The sequence below is a fragment of the Sphaerodactylus townsendi genome, linkage group LG15 (genome assembly GCF_021028975.2).
Source record: "Sphaerodactylus townsendi isolate TG3544 linkage group LG15, MPM_Stown_v2.3, whole genome shotgun sequence".
Taxonomy (NCBI): Eukaryota; Metazoa; Chordata; class Lepidosauria; order Squamata; family Sphaerodactylidae; genus Sphaerodactylus; species Sphaerodactylus townsendi.
Window position 1 is genome coordinate 23130847 of NC_059439.1, and position 20150 is coordinate 23150996.

General features: G+C 42.6%; 2 protein-coding genes across 2 annotated transcripts; both read left to right on the forward strand.

The window, feature by feature from the left end:
- Positions 1-5314: 5314 nt before the first annotated feature.
- On the forward strand, positions 5315-6256 carry LOC125444160 (olfactory receptor 12D1-like). The gene has a single exon (XM_048516597.1). It carries the CDS (start codon positions 5315-5317, stop codon positions 6254-6256), a length of 942 nt encoding a protein of 313 aa, XP_048372554.1.
- A 9009-nt stretch (positions 6257-15265) lies between these two features.
- Positions 15266-16198, forward strand: LOC125445276 (olfactory receptor 12D2-like). The gene has a single exon (XM_048518263.1). The coding sequence runs from the start codon at positions 15266-15268 to the stop codon at positions 16196-16198; it is 933 nt and encodes a 310-aa protein (XP_048374220.1).
- The last annotated feature ends 3952 nt before the right edge of the window (positions 16199-20150 follow it).

The window sequence follows — 20150 nt, forward strand, 5'->3', positions numbered from 1 at the left end:
GGACTGAGGAAGAGAACAGAAACAGACATACCATTGTCAACAAAGTTGATCTATGAAAACAACAACAACCAGATTATACTGAAAGTGGTCAGTACAGAACAATTTAGCAAGTTTAAGTACACTGAGGGCCTTTCCCCACTTACCTTAAACCCCGTGCTACTTGAGGAGAGTAGCGCAGGGTCCCCTGGCACTCCCCACGACAGGGGCAGCTACAGCGCAGCCGGCCCGACGCTGCCGCTGTCGCGCCCCCTCAGCACGCGGTATCCCAGGCGCTCTTCTTAAGGGCGCCTTTTGATGACCCCACGCAGGGCGCGGTGTTGTGGGGACGCCCGATGCCGCACGCTGAGAGCAGCGCGCGGCCTAGGAGGGATGGAAAAGAGTGGGGAAAGGCCCTCAATGATCCAATCCACTGTACTGAATTGTTGCTGAGAAAAAAAAATCCCAACCACTAATTCAATTCAAAGAGATCAGTTTGTTCAGACTGGAAACCATTAGGGTAATAATAAAAGTGCTAGAGGTCCCTGCTAATATTCTGAATTAGAAACTGTTTTCTGGATACCAGGGGTCAGATTCTGCTTCACCTATAAAACCTATTTTGGCATCATAAAGATGTCCTGGAAAAAGGGAAGTGTCACATTAGATAGGATAGATTTGACGGCTCACGGAAGCATTTTACTGTCACCAGTGCCATATTTTGGAGACTGACTTGTGCCATACCTATCAAGCAGCACTTGGCCAAGATATTGAATACAATCTCAAAAATGCCTGTTTGCACAGAAGTAAGGCCCACCAGGCTCAATTGGGGCTTATTGTCAGTGGTCTGTGTATATTCCGCAACTGAGCAAAGATGTGAACTCAAGTTCCCCTGGTCCAACACTCTTGACTGCTTTTTTGTGAGTTATTTCAATGTTGCACAAAAATTAAAATATAACACAATAAAAACATCTTTAAAATACAGTTTAAAACACAGCCCAACTGTTTGAAAATGCCATCTCAGCAAAGGCTAAAGGATCACCCACCCAAATCCAGGTCACCTACTTAAATTAAAAACGTCTACACGTTCTCAGGTAAAATGGCAAGACAGAAAATAACATTGTGACTTGGCACTTAAAGCAAGATTAGACAACAGAGGAACTTTTAGCCCAGGGAGAGTTATGTTCAACAGGGTGAAACAATAGAACAGACCCTGTTCCTTGTAGCCACTTGTCTGACTTCTGACATTGAGGGTCACACAGAGAGTGGTCAATGCAGATCTTAATTATTAACCAAGAAATCATGGGAGAAGGCAGCACTTTGCAGATAAGTGATCAATTGCAATAAACTGGATCCAAACCATAAATCCAGAGTTTTTGGTTGAACTAGATTAATGAGCAGATCTTACCAAGCATCAAATAAATAGGGAGATGGATGCTGTTCAAAGCTATTATTTGCATGTATGTTAATTATTGCAATGAAATTAGACATAATACCACCAATGATAAAATCTCCATCTTCATAGTACCCATTCTGCAGGAGTCTTCTGAAAGCACATTTCCCACACGAGATTTTGCAAACAGAGTGAGATACCATCAGTATCATTAATGGCTTCAAAAAGAGCATTATGGCCAAAAAAAAATGCAGCTGGTTTCACACAATATCCAAGATACAAAGAACTATTCCATTTCTGGGGTGGGAGAGAAATGTGAAAGCTCACAGTGATGATAGAATTTTTAGAGTGGTATGAGATGAGATAGCCATAATGAAAACTGTGTAATTTCAGGAATCGGATAAAAAGTGGCAGTTCCATAAGATCATGGTTATGCAAATTATAGAACACATTGGTTTTTCCCATTTAATAAGAAGTGAACTGTAGTTTGAACAACTGTCAGTCTCCAGAATGCTAGATAAAATACTTATGTAATCCATAAAAATTAATTCAGCAAGTTATGGGACAGGATAGATTATTACAATTTTGTAGAAACAAAAGAAGCAAGGATGGAATGTTTAATGAGTGAAAAAGGAATGTATTGTATAATGGATGAATGACTGGATTACAACTTCCAGCAGTGTCTATCCTTATAACAGCTACCAACATCTATGAATCCTCCCAAATGGATGAAAATATTAAACTGAAAACCTAGGGGGAAAGTGGGCATTACTGAGCTTATACAGTTAAGTTAGAATTTTTCAAAGTCCCCAAATCAGTGTTATTAGGCATTTCAGCAAACAGTACTGTTTAAAAATACAGCATCTTCGCTAGTTTTCTTTAATCCCTACTATCTCTAACGTTCTCACTGATTACAGTAATCTCAGTAATTATCAGTCACAGGATGACTGCTTGCAAGAAATATATAATTCTCCGATCAGTTCTATTTCAGATCCCAGCTCTCAAAGCAAAAAGTTTTGTGGCAAATATAATTCCCTTGAGGCAGAAGAAAGAGGAAATGTGTAGGTTGCATCCAGTCATATATTTTGCTCTATTCTCCTCCTAACAGCAGCCTCTGTTTCTTGTGACTTTGGTCAATGCAGGTCCCATGACCCTCATCATAACCTTTCAGGTGGCTAGAAAGCAGGCCTCCTCCCTTGTACACCTACAGAAAATTTGATTGGGTACAATTCTTTGCATATACTTCTGCAAAAGTGGACAAAAGTAAAAGTAAAATAAGTTACATCATGCAAATGTATCTGAAGTTGAATTAGATCAGTTCTTTCAACTGAACATTCTCTGGGGCCTGAATGGTTGGTGCCATGTTGGCCAACTTTGTTTTCTTGAAATAACTGATGTTGTAATTACTTCATGGTTGCAGATGTTTTGTAGCATCTGATCACAAGACATGTGATCACATACCTGAAGGACTGCTACCCCCAATATAAACTCCCACAACCAACAGTTTGAACCAATACCTCTTGTAGGGTCATTAGAATGGTCACTACAGATCTAGGGCCCCTTCTGCACATTCAAAATAATGCATTTTCAAACCACTTTCACAACTATTTGCAAGTAGATTTTGCTATTCCGCACAGATTTAAAGAGCACTGAAAGCAGTTTGAAAGTGCATTATTCTGCATGTGCGGAATGAGCCTAGGATTTTCAGTGGCTATTCCTATTTTTGGAATAGCCTTCCTAAAGTTGTTATGGAGGCACCTACTTTGTAATGATACTACAATTTGTACAATGTAGAATTATTCAGGAAAACCTTTGACATTGACACTTAATGTTTGATCATACTTTATGGATTTTAATGAAAAAAATCTATACAATACAACCTTAAGACATTTCATATCCATGCAGAAAGATCCTTGAGTGAAAACAGTTATCCCTGTCAACTTCTTCCAACACAACTATTTATTTAACACCCACCCCAGGTAACCCCCCCCCCCCACAATATTTGCATTGCATGTGTCTCTATGGACTTTGTGGACACTCTGCTAACTTCTTCAATGGAAATCAAAGGCAGAACTAAAGGATTGTAGGTAGGGAAAGTGGCAGAATGAGGAGTCCAGATACTGTGCCACCAGATGCTAGCCGTGCTAGTGTTGCTATTTAAGTTATAACAATGGATGGTAATTCCTATGACATATGTGGTGGGTCTAAAAGAAAGGGAAAATGAGAAGCAATGCAGATACCTTGCTTTTCCCCATAATTAGATGTTTTGACTGCTATGGATTTTAATTCAATTTTTATTATCATTGTAACCCACTTTATCTCAAATTTCATAGGAATGGCAGGCTGGAAGGCAATCCTGCAGGTATGTGATCAGATGTCTTGTGATCAGATGCTACAAAACATCTGAAATCATGGAATAATCACAACATCAGGGTTTTTTTCAAAATGGCAGGCTGAAGTAAATAAATAGCCACCAATATGTTCTAGAATACGATGATCAGGAGAATACCTGTACTTCATTATTATAAAGAAATCAAGACTTTGGTGCATGTATACCAAATCATCCTGGGTTGGATCCATCAATGTTCCAATAAATATATATATAATTTCCATAGTCACTGTTGCTTGGTGCGGGGAGAATAGAAATTGAAAGTGGGGCTCAGGAAAATACATTTGTACAAGACATCTTGCTTTGACAGACATTCACCTCTGCAGCACAGCAGACACCTTGTGCATAATTGGCCAGTCTGTCCTTCAAGCAATCAGTCCAACTCAAGGAGTCTTTTATGTATTTTTACCCTCATACAACATGAGTAGAATCAATCCCTCTCAAAGACTTGGCATTTTTTGAGGTATTCTGAGAAGCCAGTTGGACTGTGGAGACTTTGTTTCCATAGGGGACATGTCGAAAAAAAAACTATTCTTGATTCACTGTTCATCTACTAGCACCATCTTTAAAATGATCCAGAATGTTGCTCTCCCAACAAAGGAATATTTGTCTTGTTATTGTACCACCAAGGTCTCCCAAGTGGTTTGTCCATTTCATTAAAGAGTTGTCAGAGTATTGGCATTTCCCCTGAGATGGCATTTCCCCTGAGGTGGGAAATGAATATAACTAAAGGAAGATTTTGCCTCCACAACAGCATTTTGCAGCTCTATTGAATATTATGCACATTATTCTGTTTCATATCATAAACTGATATGTCTTGTCTTGTTTCCCACCTTTGAGTCAGATGCTTTTAAAGAGAGAAAACACCAAGACTTACAGGTACATGATTGGAAAGACCTATTCATGGAAAATATATATTTTTAAAAAATCTGGTGCTAAGGGATTTTTATGGTAGATGGTGTTCTTGGTGACTTAGTTGAAGTTCTTGTCTGCAGCACATGAGAACTATAAAAAATCTAATTCATGTCAGTAGAGCTAACAAAGTAAGTCATTAAAGTGTTATGAATCAAAACAGTTGCTTTGATAATCACTTATTGCTAGGATCTATCCTGTCACTTCTACAGAATTCATGCATAAACCATTGTGAGTAGTTTCAGTGGCTACTAGCTCAGAGGAGATTGGTGTGTTACATTTTTATCCTGGACTTATTTTTCAAAGATTTCACAACATCCCTGTGAGAGGATAGGATGAAAAAGATAAAGGGAATGAGAATGACTGATGATGGGGGGCATGAAAGAAGGATGTGCTCAAAAATGTCCAACAGGTTCAAACTTGTCAAACTATGGATTTCAATCAGATTCTTATGTCTAAGACCCATACTTGGGATTTCTTTAGCATTAAAAAAACTCTTCTGACTTTCCCTAAAAATGTCTCAGATGCTTTATTGCCATAGGAATCCCACAACGGGCTTCACATTTTGATTAAGTAGAATTCAAGTGTCTTTAATGAAAGGTGTTACATATTTTTTATTATTATTATTTGTTGTTATCCCAGCCACAATGGAAAATCAGACAGAAGTCACTCATTTCATATTGCTTGGCCTGACAGATCGACAGGAGGCTCAGAACTTCTTGTTTGTTCTTTTCCTGTTCCTCTATTTAGCAAGTGTGCTTGGAAATGGTGCTATTGTGTGTGTGGTGGTGACAGAGCACCAACTTCACACACCTATGTATTTCTTCCTCAGTAACCTATCATGCCTGGACATTTGCTACTCTACAGTCATTGTTCCTAAGATGCTTGTTGGCTTCCTGTTGGCCCACCGAAGAATCTCCTTTCTTGGATGCATCACCCAGCTCCATTTCTTTCATTTCCTGGGCAGCAGTGAGGCTCTTCTTCTAGCAGCCATGGCATATGATCGATATGTGGCCATATGTAACCCGCTGCAGTATCTGCTCATCATGTGCCCGAGATCATGTCTTCTACTTGCAGCAGCTACATGGACCATGGGATTCCTTCATGCCCTGATGCACTCCATCATGACTTCCCGACTATACTTCTGTGGTCCCAATATCATTGAGCATTTCTTTTGTGACATCAAACCACTCTTGAGACTAGCCTGCAGTAGCACAGTAGTCAACCTCAGCCTCCTCAACATTGTCACTGGGTCAATCGTCATGATCCCTTTTGTCTTAACTCTCCTCTCCTACCTTTACATCATCTCCTTTCTGTTCTTGAAGGTTCAATCACACAGTGGGAGATGGAAAGCCTTCTCCACCTGCAGCGCCCATCTCATGGTTGTAGGCCTGCTTTATGTGCCAGTGCTTTTCAACTATGTCCCTCCATCTTCAGGAGACTCACCACAGAGAGACATGATAGCAACCCTCATGTACAGTGTAGTTACCTCCTTTTTAAACCCTTGGATATACACTCTCAGGAATCAGGAGATGAAAAAAGCACTGAGGAAAAGCTTGGCTAGGCTACTGCATTCTATTAGGGGGTGAGTAGATTGCAAAAAGTGCTGCATCCTGAAATAGATATTGAACACCGCAGTGCTAGAACATTGGTGTGTGGGAGGGAGGGGGGAAACAGCCACGCAATAAGACTATAACTAAGGGAAGGCAAAGCTTGGTGCGGTAACATAAATGGGGGAAACTTATAAAGGAGAAATGCCAGCCCAGCCACTATTATTTGACTTTCCTTGTTCAAAATGTCTACACCACATGAAACAGAAGATCTGTGAACAGAAGAGGGACACTTCAACTAAGCTTTATGGAGAAGAGACTCACTTCTTCAGATAAATCTTTTTGGGGCTGAAGAGTAGGCACCTAACCTCGTTCTGATTGTGATCTGAAGGTGCTATTATGGCATGCTGTTTTTAATTTGGCTGTGATGCTCTTTTTATTGCCTTATTGATCTTCTACTGGAAACTGCCTCAAGCCTCGAAGGAGCAGGATGAGCATGTGTTACATAAATAACAGGAACCTCTGTATTCAGAAGCACTATATCACAGTACCAAGTGCTGGGGGGAAGCATGGGGAGAGCAGTTGTCTTTAAATTCAGATTTTGGCTTCTGTGGAGGAATTTGGTAAGCCGCCACTGGAAGCAGGACACTGGACAAGAGATTCTTAGTCTGATCCAACCCCCCCTTGCACTTAGCTGTGTCCAAACCTCCTTCCAAGCCAATGAGGAATCAATTACTGTTAAGAGTCTCAGCTAGGCAACATGTCTATCAGGTTATCCGAGATCTATTATTAAGATCTCTCACAGATGTATTTTGACCAACAGGTACTTCAAAGGTAGAGAAAAAAACACAGAGGAGAGATTTCAACCCTTCTTTCCCCAACCATTTTCCCAGTGCAAATTCCTTCCCTGCAACTGCAATGAACTTTGTAAGAAAAAGCAGATCTGCCCCCAGCTCCAGGCAGTTTGGGGGAGTAATTGATATTGGGAAAAGAGAATAGCATGGCAAAAAGACTGAGCACTTTTTTTTGCCAGGACTGAGAGCCAGCATGGTGTTGTGGTTAAGAGCGGTGGACTCAAATTTGGAGAACCGAGTTGGATTCCCCACTCCTCCAACATGAGCACGATACTCTAACCTGGAGAACCAGATATGCTTCCTTACTCCTTTGCATGAATCCTGTGGGGTGACCAAGTCACAATTCTCACACCACCTACTTCACATGGTGTCTGTTGAGGGGAGGGGAGGAAAAACAATTATAAACCACTTAGAGACTCCTTAAAAAGGTACACAAAAGTGGAATAGAAAAACCCACTCTTCTTCTACTACAATTTTCCCAAGTTCCAAAGCAACTATGTTTGAGTACCAATTAATTACAGAAGTGTAAGGTATCGATCATAGATAATCCACACCAGGTCTAGTCTGGGCCCTAATATCTTGTACAATTGCTTTTCTGATCATAAAAACAAAACAAACCCCTTGCTGTTATGATACTACAACATTCATCAATTTGGCTTGCATCCTGTTTACCAATAGCATACAGAGGCATAATTTTTTTAATGATCAGTAGTTCATCGGTCTGTTTATGGGTGTTTAGCAGGTTGCTTCACTGTATTCCTTAATATCCATGAAATACAATGCTTTTCTTGTGTGCACATTTTCACATAGCTCATTTGAATTCTACTACCTCTCCAACAAGGTGTTGCCTTGGGCCATTATTTAGTCCCAAACAGCCTGATCTATATATATGTTGTTTAGTTTAGTCCCAAACACCCTGATCTATATATATCAAAACTTTACGCTGCCTTTCTTGACCTTAAGGCATTTTTGACTCTGTTTCTAGAGACCTTCTATGGAGGAAACTATGGGGGTTGGATATGGACAAAAGATTGCTCTCTCTGATAATGGCTCCCCATAGCAACACTTTTTGTCAAGTTAAGTACACTAATGATGGACTTATCCCAACATAAGATCCCAACAGAAGGAGGGTTAAATAGGGTGTGTATTGGCTCCCACATTACTTAACTTCTTTCTTAATTATCTGTCACCTACCCTGCAAAAAGTTGACTATCACTGTCCTACTATCAGGAACATGAGAGTCCCTATCTTAATAACTTGATAAAGATAAAATCACAACAAAATCTAGAGTATGAATGGGAACGTCTATTTCGGGCCTTGAATTCCAAAGACCCTAAACAATTTTGGAGATGTGTTAATAAATCCCTCTTGTTGAAACAGGCCCCTCAATATTGTATCTCTCCGGAAACATGGTTTGCCTACTTTAACCAAGTATTTAATGATAGCAGCGTACCAACGAGTGCAGACATCAATCTAGAAAACATCCTACACTGGCCGCCTGTATCTCCTCAAGAGATAAATTTTCTAATAAAAGATCTGAAATATGGCAAATCTCCAGGCCCTGATTTAATTACTTCTGAACTGATTAAATCCAACATAAGCTGGTGGTCACAACTCCTGCCTTCTGTTTTTACCCAGGTAAATTCAACAGGAAAAATACCAAAAACATGGCTCGAAGCGATAATAGTTCCAATCTATAAACAAGGTGACTATCAGGACCCTGTTAACTATCGCCCCATCAGCCTGCTGTCTGTAGTGGGCAAATTATATGCCAGGTTTCTCCACCTTAAACTAAACAGGTGGATTCAAGAGCAAGAGGTCATAGGACACGAACAAATAGATTTTTCCAAAGGAAAATCTACTTATGACCACGCAATAGTCCTGGCCCACCTTGCCCAAAAACAGTTAAAACAACGATCAGGCAAGCTCTATGTTGCTTTTTTAGACTTTAAAAAAGCCTTTGATTCACTATCTAGAGACTTGTTATGGAAGAAAATGGAGGATTTGAACATCGACCCCAGACTGCTTTTTTTAATCAGGCAATTACACACTGACACCTCTTGCCGGGTAAAATGCACTCAGGAGGGGGCATTGACCAATAATATCTTAAGCAACAAAGGGGTGAAACAGGGGTGTATAATTGCTCCGACCTTGTTTAACATATACTTAAGGGACTTACCACTGGAACTTGGGGATATTGATGGACACAGCCCCAAACTGGGAAATACACATTTACCGGCGCTTCTTTATGCAGATGATACTATTATAATGTCATACACTAGGGTAGGCCTGTTACGTTCAATGAACAGATGCTACAGTTACTGTAAATTAAACAAGCTGGAACTTAACTTTGATAAATCAAAAGTTATGGTGTTTGCTAGATCATGGAAAAAACAACCCTGGAAAGTAGCAACAAAAGAAATTGAACAAGTCAAGAAATACAAATACTTAGGTATTTTGTTCACTTATAATCTTTCTTGGACAGCCCATGTCAAAACGGCATCAGTAAAAGCTACTCCAACTGTAAACGCTTTAGTGAATTTCTTTTACACCAAAGGACACCAATACATTCCAGCAGTAATCAAGGCATTCAATGCAAAAGTAGTTCCGCAGCTACTCTATGGCTTTCCAGTCCTTTTCTTAGCCCAAAACACCAGTCTAAACACTCTACACTCTAAATTTCTGCATAGGATCATGGGTTTCCCCAACTGCGTGTCTTATGCAGCCTTACGCATTGAACTAGGCCTATGTTCCTTAACTACCTTGGCTTGGATTAGAGCAACTATATACTGGTTAAAAATCCACCATCATTCCAAGCCAGGCAGTTTCACATGCTTACTGCTCTCTGAACTTAACACTTCAAACTGGCATGATAAAATAGTTGATAAGATTACAGAAATTGGCATATCTATGGATGAAATATCAATGTTATCTTATTTAGAGGCAAAAAAATGTTAAAAGAAAAATTCCTTGAATGGGATTATCAAAGATCTTTAATAGCAGCAAATTCAACTTGCTCACCTCTAAATCAATCACTAGTTGAAGCAAAGGGTTGTATGTCTCATTATTTACTTTATATGATTAATTTTAGATTGAGACGTGCATTCTCTTTAGCAAGATTCAATATTTTGCCATCTGCTCTACTCGAGGGTCGATTCCAAAAAATACCAAAGATTATGCCCTTGCAACAGCATACAAGTAGAAACACTAGAGCATATCATGTTTCACTGTCCAAATAGGGAATGCTTAAGGTATAAGTATCGACCATTGTTTACATCTTTTAATGTAGATATGACAGATGATCAAAGGATAAAGTATTTCCTGGATGGATCAAATCAGGATTTTTCTGAACTAGTTGCCAAGTTTCTGTTGGATATAATTGGCACATCTGCTAAGGGAGATTTTTATATTAAATGATGGTTATTTGAGTTGTAACTATGTTATTCTGGTTGTAAAACGTTTTTGGTTACAAATTGTTTTACTGTATGATGCCAATAAAGGCTTTGTGTGTGTGAGTCCCTATCTTACTCTATGCAGATGATATGATCTTGCTCTCTCACACTAGAGTTGGTTTTAAGTGTCTTCTCTCGTGCTGTGCTGAGTACTACAACATCAACTCTCAATTATGCTAAGTCCAAGATCATGTCTTTTACTAGCACATGGCGTCCTTCAGGATGGGTCCTCAATGGTGTGGCCCTAGAACAGGTTAGGTTATTTAAATACCTGGGCCTGAATTATCATTTTAGAGCAGGATGGTTTACCCATAGGAAAGAGCAGCTGCAATTGACCGCGGCAGCCATTGAGGCTGGGGAAGGGACAGGGACAGCCTCTGTGAAGCTGCCTCCTTCCCTGGCCTCACTAGCTCCTCAGGGCTCGCGAGGCTTGGCAGCACATAATGCATGGGCCGGGCAGGCTTCAGGGTGCCAAGCAATGACGCGGGGTGACCTGACGTCACTGGGGGGAGGTGGGGCCAGGCAGCCTATTTAGGCTGGGGCCCGGCCTTCCCACCTCCCCATTTGCCGAAGCAGCGCGTTGTGCTGCCCAGTACACAGACCAGAAGATCAGACCCCCATGCTGCGCCTGACGCTTTTGTTTACCTTGAACCAATTTTGTTAATAAAATGTTTTTTACCACACACAAATGCTTGTTGTATTTTCAATTTCTCTCAAAGGGTAGTATTAGCTACTTCCCTCAGGCAGCAATAAAGCCATAGTAACTAGTAAAATGACTACCATGGCAATTCTACGCTTCTTTTACAGAAAAAGGACGTTAATCCCGGCAGCATTAAAAGTTTTTAATGCCAAAGTGTGCCCACAACCTCTCTATGGCATTCCACTCTGGATCCAGGCAGGGAACCGGGACACTGAATGTATTCAGTCTAATTTCCAATATAAAGCACTTGGCTTGCCTCATTCAGTGCCCTACGCTGCTCTATGTCCGGAAACTGGACAGCATCTACTTAAACAAATTCTTTATTGCAGTCAAAGACCAGCACATAATAATACAAACTGAGAAGTGCAATTATACACAGTCGGTGACCGTTTACTAAAAGGTCAACTCGCGAAAAAGCAAGTAGTAGATAAAATACATTTGATTATGTTAAAAGATTAAAAAGTTAATATAACTACACTTGTAAAGTGCCTGTGCAGTCTTGCTAAAACCTATAGTAACATTACTAGAAAACTCCGGTCTCCGACCATATCTTCTAAGGATCACAGTTTCTTCAGTCTTTCCCTCCCTAAACTATTCAACCGGCAGATGTCTCTTATTGTGTTTGTAGATTAGAGAACAAAAACGGGCCGTTGCCCGTGTAATTTTCTGGTCCCTACCTGTCAATATGTGGCCAGTACATCTTTGTAGTTTAGGCCTATTAGACCTGTCATGGCTGGGCTGAGGATTTCCTTTTGGGGCTTTTCAAAAGTGGGAGACAGCATCTACTTGAAAGGGTCTGATGCATCACCTTTAAATACTGGACCCACCTCTGTTTCACCTGTGAGAGCAAGAGTCTTTCATACCAGGCACTAACTATACTTCATTCCTTGGAATGGTAGTCCCATATTGAGGGCCAACTAGGAAGGATGGGACTTCCAGTAGACTCCTTAGTTATGCTGCCCTGTAATGAAGTGTTCAGCAGAATCAGAGACAGATTCTATGATTTAGAGTACCAGAGTCTGATTGATCAGGCCAGTAGATTCTGCTCCCCTTTGTAACTTGGCATTTCTTTGGGGAAAACAAATATATTCAACTATTTATATTTACTTCCTGAACCCAAACTATGACATGCAATCTCCTTGGCAAGATGTAACATCATGCCATCTTCCCTGGGATCTCATAGGGAGATGAAAATACCATGCCATGAAAGACTTTGCATTTGTAACATGAATTGTGGAGAGTCAGTTCATCATATCCTGCACCACTGTCCTTTATATAATGTAGCTAGGAAGAAGTTCCTGGCTCCTCTGTTGATTGACAACAGCATTCTCACAGACCAATAGAAAACCCTCTTCCTTCTGGACAATGGCTCAAGAGAAGTCTTAGGCCCCTTCCGCACACACAAAATAATGTGTTTTCAAACCACTTTCACAACTATTTGCAAGTGGATTTTGCTATACCGCACAGCTTCAAAGAGCACTGAAAGCAGTTTGAAAGTGCATTATTCTGCATGTGCGGAATGAGCCTTAGACTGCCAGGTTCCCCTGTATTGTAATTGCAAGGCGCTCTTAGTGTAACTTTTGAAACATTTTATTCAGTTTTTAAAATTTCATCTTAGAGGATTTTTTTAAAAAAATATATAGATGCCTATTTTGTTATATGTTCCTCTATACATTTGTATTTTTAAGCATGTATTATTGTTGCTATCTGAATGCCATTAAAAGTTTCAGTTGTTACTACCTCTCCATCCTAACTGTATAAGTGCTCTGCCCATTAGGTAGTTTCATCAGTCACAAATCATATATATTAATCGTCCATAAATACTAGGGCTGTTTCCACATGGCCACACTGGGGGTCAGGTCAGCGTACATGATGCCAACCCAACCCCCCGGGATTGTTTGCACGAACGGTTCCAGAAAATACCAGGAAGACAGTGCCACACTGCGCCGTTGCCTGATTGACTTACCTTCCCTGCGACCGTCTGGCGTGTCACTCAGGTCAGGGGACATGCCCCCCTGCCCTGCTCGACCACTCCAGAGTTGCAAGGCAGGGGGGGGGTGTCCCCAGGCTCGGCGACACACCAGACGGCCACAGGGAAGGTAGGTCAATTGGAAAAGGGGGGTTCCCCCTTGTGAACAGCTCCCTGGGGAAGTTTTTACAGTCCCCAGGGCGCTGTATTTGGCCCATGCGGAAAGGGCCTAGGTTTCACAAACATCCTATCCTTCAATGCTTGACCAAGCATCCCTTATTGTTGCTAACGGCCACTAATCAGCAGCCTCTTTGTGCATGCACAGCTTAGCGAAAAGCTTAATGCAGTCTGGTGTACCAGCAGCACCATTTCCAGCAACTCCCACAGTCTGAATTGGACTGTTAGACTTTCCAGGTGTGACCTACCCCAACAGGATTTTGGTAATGCCATCAGCAGTTAATAGCGATGGTGTTTATATTTTCTATCAGATTTTTTTAATGTATGCTTTATGTTTACTTCTGCCTTAATGCTGAACTGTTTTAATGCTTCTGATGTTTACTACCTTGGGGACCTTATTTGGGTAGAAAGGTGGCACAATAATGTTTTAAATGGAAAAAAAATAAATTAAACTTTGTATATAGTTCAAAGTTGAGCATGAACTGATTTTAAATTACAGTAATTGAGGCCCTTTCTGCATGGGCCAATTACAGCGCCCTGGAGATGGCAAAAATGCCGTCCCTAGGGAGCTGTTCACATGGGGGGCGCAGCTGCTTCACAGCCGCAGCGCAAAGCCACTGTTTCCCAACCTCGCTCCCCGAGGCACCATCCCTCCGACGGTTCCCACTTGGCTTACTGTCCCTGCGACTGTCCGGCACGTCACCAAGGCCTGGGGACACCCCCCCGCCCTGCGACTCCGGAGAGGTCACACAGGCTGGGGGGCGTGTCCCCTGGCCTCAGTGGCACACCGGACGATTGCAGGGAAGATACGTCGATCGGGTGATGGCGCTCCGCGGTGCCGTCTTCCCGTTCATTCCCAGGACTGTTGGTGCAAACGATCCCGTGGGGGTTGGGTCGGCATCATGTACGCTGACCCGACCCCCAGCGTGGCCATGCGGGAACAGCCTAAGAGAACCTAGTTGAACCAGCATAACACAGTCTCATCAGATCTTGGAAGCTAAGCAGTGTCAGTCTTGGTTAGCACCTTAAAGGAAAGCCTCTAAGGAAGTCTAGGGTTGCTACCCACATACAGACAATGGCAAAGCCCCTCTGTTCATTTCTTGTCTTGAAAGCTCTGTGAGTCAGCGCTGACTTGACAGCACTTTATACCATTAAAATAGAAAACATTCTTCCATTTCTGCTCAAGGGTATAGTGTAATTGGCCCATGGGGTGGGCAATTCTAGTCTCATCCAAGGGTGATCAAACTAATCCCCATACATCAATTCAGTCAGCCCCAGGGAACCATTATGTGGCTGGAGAGTCGAGGAGATCATGTATTTCTTATTTATAGCAGCGCATTAGCATCTATTTCTCAGGATCCTTCCATTAGAGTCTATGCCCAGTCATTGTGTTTAGTAATATATTTTGGGACTATGTGGAATCTGTGGCTATTAAGTTGAAAGTGAAGGACTGGACATGAACATACCTTTTTGGGCAGCACAGCTTGCTAACAAGCCACCCTCGGTGCTGTTCAGAGCAAGCCTTACTTATTTGGAAGTCACTTTCCCTACTAGCAGATCCTACCTGCAGCAAAGATCCTACAAGAGGGCTTATTGTTAAGGAGGAACCTTCTTCATTCAATATTCTGAGAGCAAGTCAACGAAGCACATTTTTTTTAAAAAAAGGAACAAAGAAAAAGAACACACTGATCACATTGAATGTGAAGATTTCATAGCTTTAAAGAGTGCTTTAGGGAGTTAAGGGCTGGGATCATTGGACCTGCATGGACATCTGTGTGAGTTGCGGACTGTGATGAGAAGGACAATTGCCACAGCAACGCGTGGCTGGGCCCGCTAGTGTGTGTGTGTATATATATCTGAAGATTTTAATCAGCTTTTACCTTTGTGAAAACAGTGATGGAGAACAAGACGGAGATGGATGAATTCATCTTACTGGGCTTCACAAATTTCCAAGGATTTGGGCCTCTCCTCTTCCCTCTCTTCCTGCTGTTCTACTTGGTCACTCTATTGGGAAACAGCCTCATTGTATTGGTCATTCTGGCTGAGCCTTGCCTCCACACACCCATGTATTTTTTCCTTAGCAATCTTTCCTGCTTGGACATTTGCTATGCCACTGTCACTGTGCCCAAGATGCTGGCTGGCTTTTTATCAGGGCCCCAGGCGATCTCATTTTGTGGGTGCCTGGCCCAACTTCATTTTTTTCACTTCACAGGCAGCAGTGAAGGAGTTCTTCTAGCAGTCATGGGGTATGACCGCTATGTGGCTATCTGCTACCCTCTGCGCTACGCTGTCATTATGAACAAGCCTGTTTGCCTGCTTCTTGCGTCAGTCACTTGGTCCACGGGATTCTTTCATGCACTGGTACACACAGTGATGACCTCCCGTCTGCACTTCTGTGGCCCAAAACTTGTCCAGCACTTCTTCTGTGATATCAAACCACTCCTGAGATTGGCCTGTGGTAGCATCCAGCTCAACATCAGCCTTCTCAACATTGTCACAGGTTCACTTGTCATGATTTCCTTTTTCCTCACGCTTCTCTCCTACCTCTACATCATTGCATTTCTCTTCCTTAAGGTTCAGTCACACAGACTGAAGGCCTTCTCTACCTGCAGCTCCCATCTCACAGTAGTGGTGCTGTTCTACATTCCTGTTCTGGTCAACTATTTATCTTCCTCCTCAGAAGAGTCATTGCAGCAAGAGATGATAGCTACCCTCATGTACAATGTAGGTGTCTCCGTGTTGAACCCCCTAATTTACACCTTGAGGAATAAGGAGATGAAACACGCCATCAGCAAAATTGTCAGAAAAATATGGCTTGCCAAAATTTGAAATTGAATTAATGTACCTGTCTTTGTTTGTTGAAGCTGGTTAGTGGAGAATAACAATGATGTAGCCTAAAAAATGGACCTGAAGGATCTCAGAAAGTTTTATCCAAAACGGAACAGATTTACAGTGAAATCTTTAAACGTTACACCCATCATGCATATGTAACTTCAGTGGACTTAAATTTTGCTTAGGATGGGATTGCTAACAGTGAATGCAACTTGAATGGAAGACTTTCGAGAACCATATGTGAAGTATCTGGGTCTCTTAAGAAAACATTTAGCATTAATATTTTGAATAAAATACAAGTTAGTATCTTTTGAATTATGAAGGGAAAATTCCTGAACTGTAAATAATTGAGGATACTGTAGATAGGCCAGAAGGTTCCCCATTCCAGAAGGATTGTCACAGCCCTCAAACTCCTTGGCCTCTGCTCAGGAGTCTCATTTCAAGAAGTTGCTCCATGCCCCCTCATCCCACCCATTAATGGGTCCCTGGGTCATCTCCTGGAACCTTTGCATAGGAAGACATACCCATCATGCTTGTCCTGGTACCTGTCACACTCTCTCTGCTTTTTTCCAATTGGTCCATCACTCATCTCATTGCTTGGTATCTGTTGCTCTTCTTAGCCTCTTCTTAGACCTCATGATATCCTGCCTCCCTGCGAGTGGCTGGCACTTTCCTCTCAAGCTGCTTAGGCTTTTCCCTAGGTTGTGACTCCCACTCCACCCCTGCAAACTGTGGGTCTTCCTTGGCTGGGGGCTCGAATCCCTGAGGTTTCTTGGAAGTCTCCTGGCTTCTCCCCACCTGTTATGGCTAGATGGGGACAGGCATGACTGCTCTGCATCAGGCTGATAGTTTCCAGCTTGTCTCACTTGAGCCTACTGGTGAGGCAGAGGTGAGGCCTGGCAAAGTAACAGAACAGCTGCAAGTCTCCGAAACACCTGCATAGAGAAGGATCCTGAAGCAGCTAGAAAATGCATCATAGGAACATCCCCTGTGCTGTGGGATAACTGTGGGGCAGTCTTGGGCAGTCGGCCTGTGAGCCTGTGGACAGTCGGCCTGTGATCTCTGGACAACAGTCAAATATTTATATTGAGAAATGTAACTGGCAATAGAGAATTATGATGGCTGTGGAACATAGATTCCTCCTCAAAGTTTGCCCTCAGCTTGCAGTGAGTACTGTAGCACTGTACTACTTAGGAATGAGGCAGAACTAAAAACAAATAAATCAGAAACAATAAAATAAGTGTTCCCACTAAAATCTGGTTTTGCCACTCACTTCCCTTCTCCAAATATACCAAGTTCAACATCCTATAGTGGTTTCTTCAAAAATGGATCTTCGAATTGTTGTGATATTGCTTTGGATTTAGAAACAGCTTTGACATTTATTTCTCCAGAGGCCTAACCAATTTTCATGTTTTCACAGCCAAAACAACTCTCATTTGGCACCATATGTTCCAGGAGTTAAATTGCATCTATTTCCCCCTAACCCAGTGGCATATGTGTGTGTGTGGGGGGGGGGGTCATTTGACCCAGGCACCATTCACCTGGGTCACCTGGGAATTAATTTTGGTCCCCCACATCTTCCTGTCTCTTTTACTTGCCCACCCACCAGCACCTGTGCATCCCAGAGGCAGACCTGCTTGAAGTTGCCACATTACTGCCCACTGAGGACTCTTCCCAGCCTCCTTGCAAAGGGGAGAGGAAGGCAGTCAGTCATGCCACCTTTGCCAGGCCTCTGAGTACCTGCAAAAGACCTGCAGAGTGAGCACCTCTTGCCGGCCCGCCTGGCAGCTTGGCCAGTACTGCCCAAAGCGCCCAATGAAGCTCCAGCAAGGGTACTGTCTCAGACACTTCCATTGCAACCTGCCACCCCCAAAATTGCCCCAGCCAAGCATTTCTGCCGGTTGCAAGCCCAGTTTGCAGGATCATGTTGGGAGTGGCTCTGGCATGTTTTCCCCAAACCTGGGGCCATCTCAGAACCAGTGATGGGGAAAGAGCCTGAAAAGAGGTGCCACCCACAGCATCTCCAAAATGGAGCAAAAGCCTCCCAAGAGGATTTGCAGAGGGTCTGCTTGCTCAGCAGGTAGCCACCGGCACTTGCTTCCAGCAGCTCTTTCTTGGGGCACCTGGAGCTGGCCCAGCCATCTGAGGGGCTCCCTTGCTCCTTCTCAGTAATTGGGTGTGGGGGGATTCTGGTGAACCTGACTGGTAGTCAATCTCTGGTGCATAATACAGTGGGGGGGGGACTGGGGGAGTTCAGCTGGGGACTAGGCGGGGTGGAAGAGCTGCAGCACCCAGGGAAGACCTGGACATACTTTTGTATAGGTATGCCACTGCCCTAACAGATGCTAAACTTTTAATAATAAATTAAAATGTATTTGTTCATTCTTTCTGATCTGGAGCACCGACGTGCTATCACTTTGGCCAGATGCAATGTGATTCTTTCCACTTTGAGGGATGGAAGAGGCTTCAAAACACCCCATAGCAAGCATTTTTGCATCTGCACGTTGAAAACTGCAGAAACTGTACACCATCTTCTGTATTACTGACCCCTTCATAACTGGGGCAGAACAAAGTTCCTCTCAACCTTATTGATGGACATAGAGTGCTGGACAGACCAGTAGAAGAATGTTTATCTGTTAATGAATCCAGGGATGCTCTAGAGCACAGGTGTCAAACTCGTGGCCCTCCAGATGTTCATGAACTTAAATTCCCATTAGCCCTTGCCAGTATAGCCAATGTTCATGTTGGGCGGGACTGATGGGAATTGTAGTTCATGAACATCTGGAGGGCCACAAGTGACACCCCCGCTCTAGAGCAAACGGCCAGGTTTTTATGCATGGTCATAAACAAGTGATCTCAATTTTGCTTTGTACTTTGTCTTTTAATTTTTGTATCTTATTTTAAATCTTTGCACTATGCCATTAAAGGCTGTATGTATCTAACTGCCCCAGGCAGTTATAGAGCTGGCGATGGGGAAATAGCATGACAAGAGGTGCCCCCACAGCATCCCCAAGATGGACCAAAAGTCTCCTGGTGGCAGTTTTGAACTCTCTGGTATTGTATCACTTGGGGACACTTATTTTTCATATTGGTTTAACACCTTAACTGAAAAAGGTATATAAACCACACAGGTGTAACTCACTGGGGAAAATGTGTTTTGATATATTTTAAGGGTTCAGTGTGTGATTGCAGTCATTGCCAACCACATGACTCCTCAGTCCTGTATTGTGCCCTACCTGCAGGCATTGTCAGAAAAGGTGAAATTATGAGCTAAGAATAGACTTCACAGTCAGATAAGGGTAATCTATTGCTACTGGCAGAGAGGGATAGATTGGTCTCTCTTCAAATGGCACATTTTGTTGCTACTGTCATGAAGATTAAGGTGAGACTTGTTGATGTGAGTATGATTAACCTGCAAGTTAATTGCTCTACTCTAGATCATTAGCCATTGGATTAATACATTGCTCTGAAATCTGTATGGTATAGGGTTGCCAGGTCCCCTGGCCACAGGTGGGAAAAGGAGGGTAGGGTCACCATATCCAGATTGGAAAATTGGAGATTCAGGAATGGGGACTGGGGAAGACAGTCAGGCGCAATGCCACATAGTCCATCCTGCTGAAATAAGGACTGAGTGACTACCGTGTTTCCCCGAATATAAGACAGTGTCTTATATTAACTTTTGCTCCCAAGGATGCGCTATGTCTTATTTTCAGGGGATGTCTTATGTTTCTGTATTCTGTTCGTCAGGCATGCTTCCAAACAAAAACTTTGCCACGTCTTACTTTTGGGGGATGCCTTATATTTCGCACTTCAGCAAAACCTCTACTACGTCTTATTTTCCGGGGATGTCTTATATTCGGGGAAACAGGGTAGCAGTGTCAACATAGGGGGGAAAAGTGCCGGAGGTATGCTAATGTTGCCGGGATGTTGTTGTAGTTTAACAGAGTAA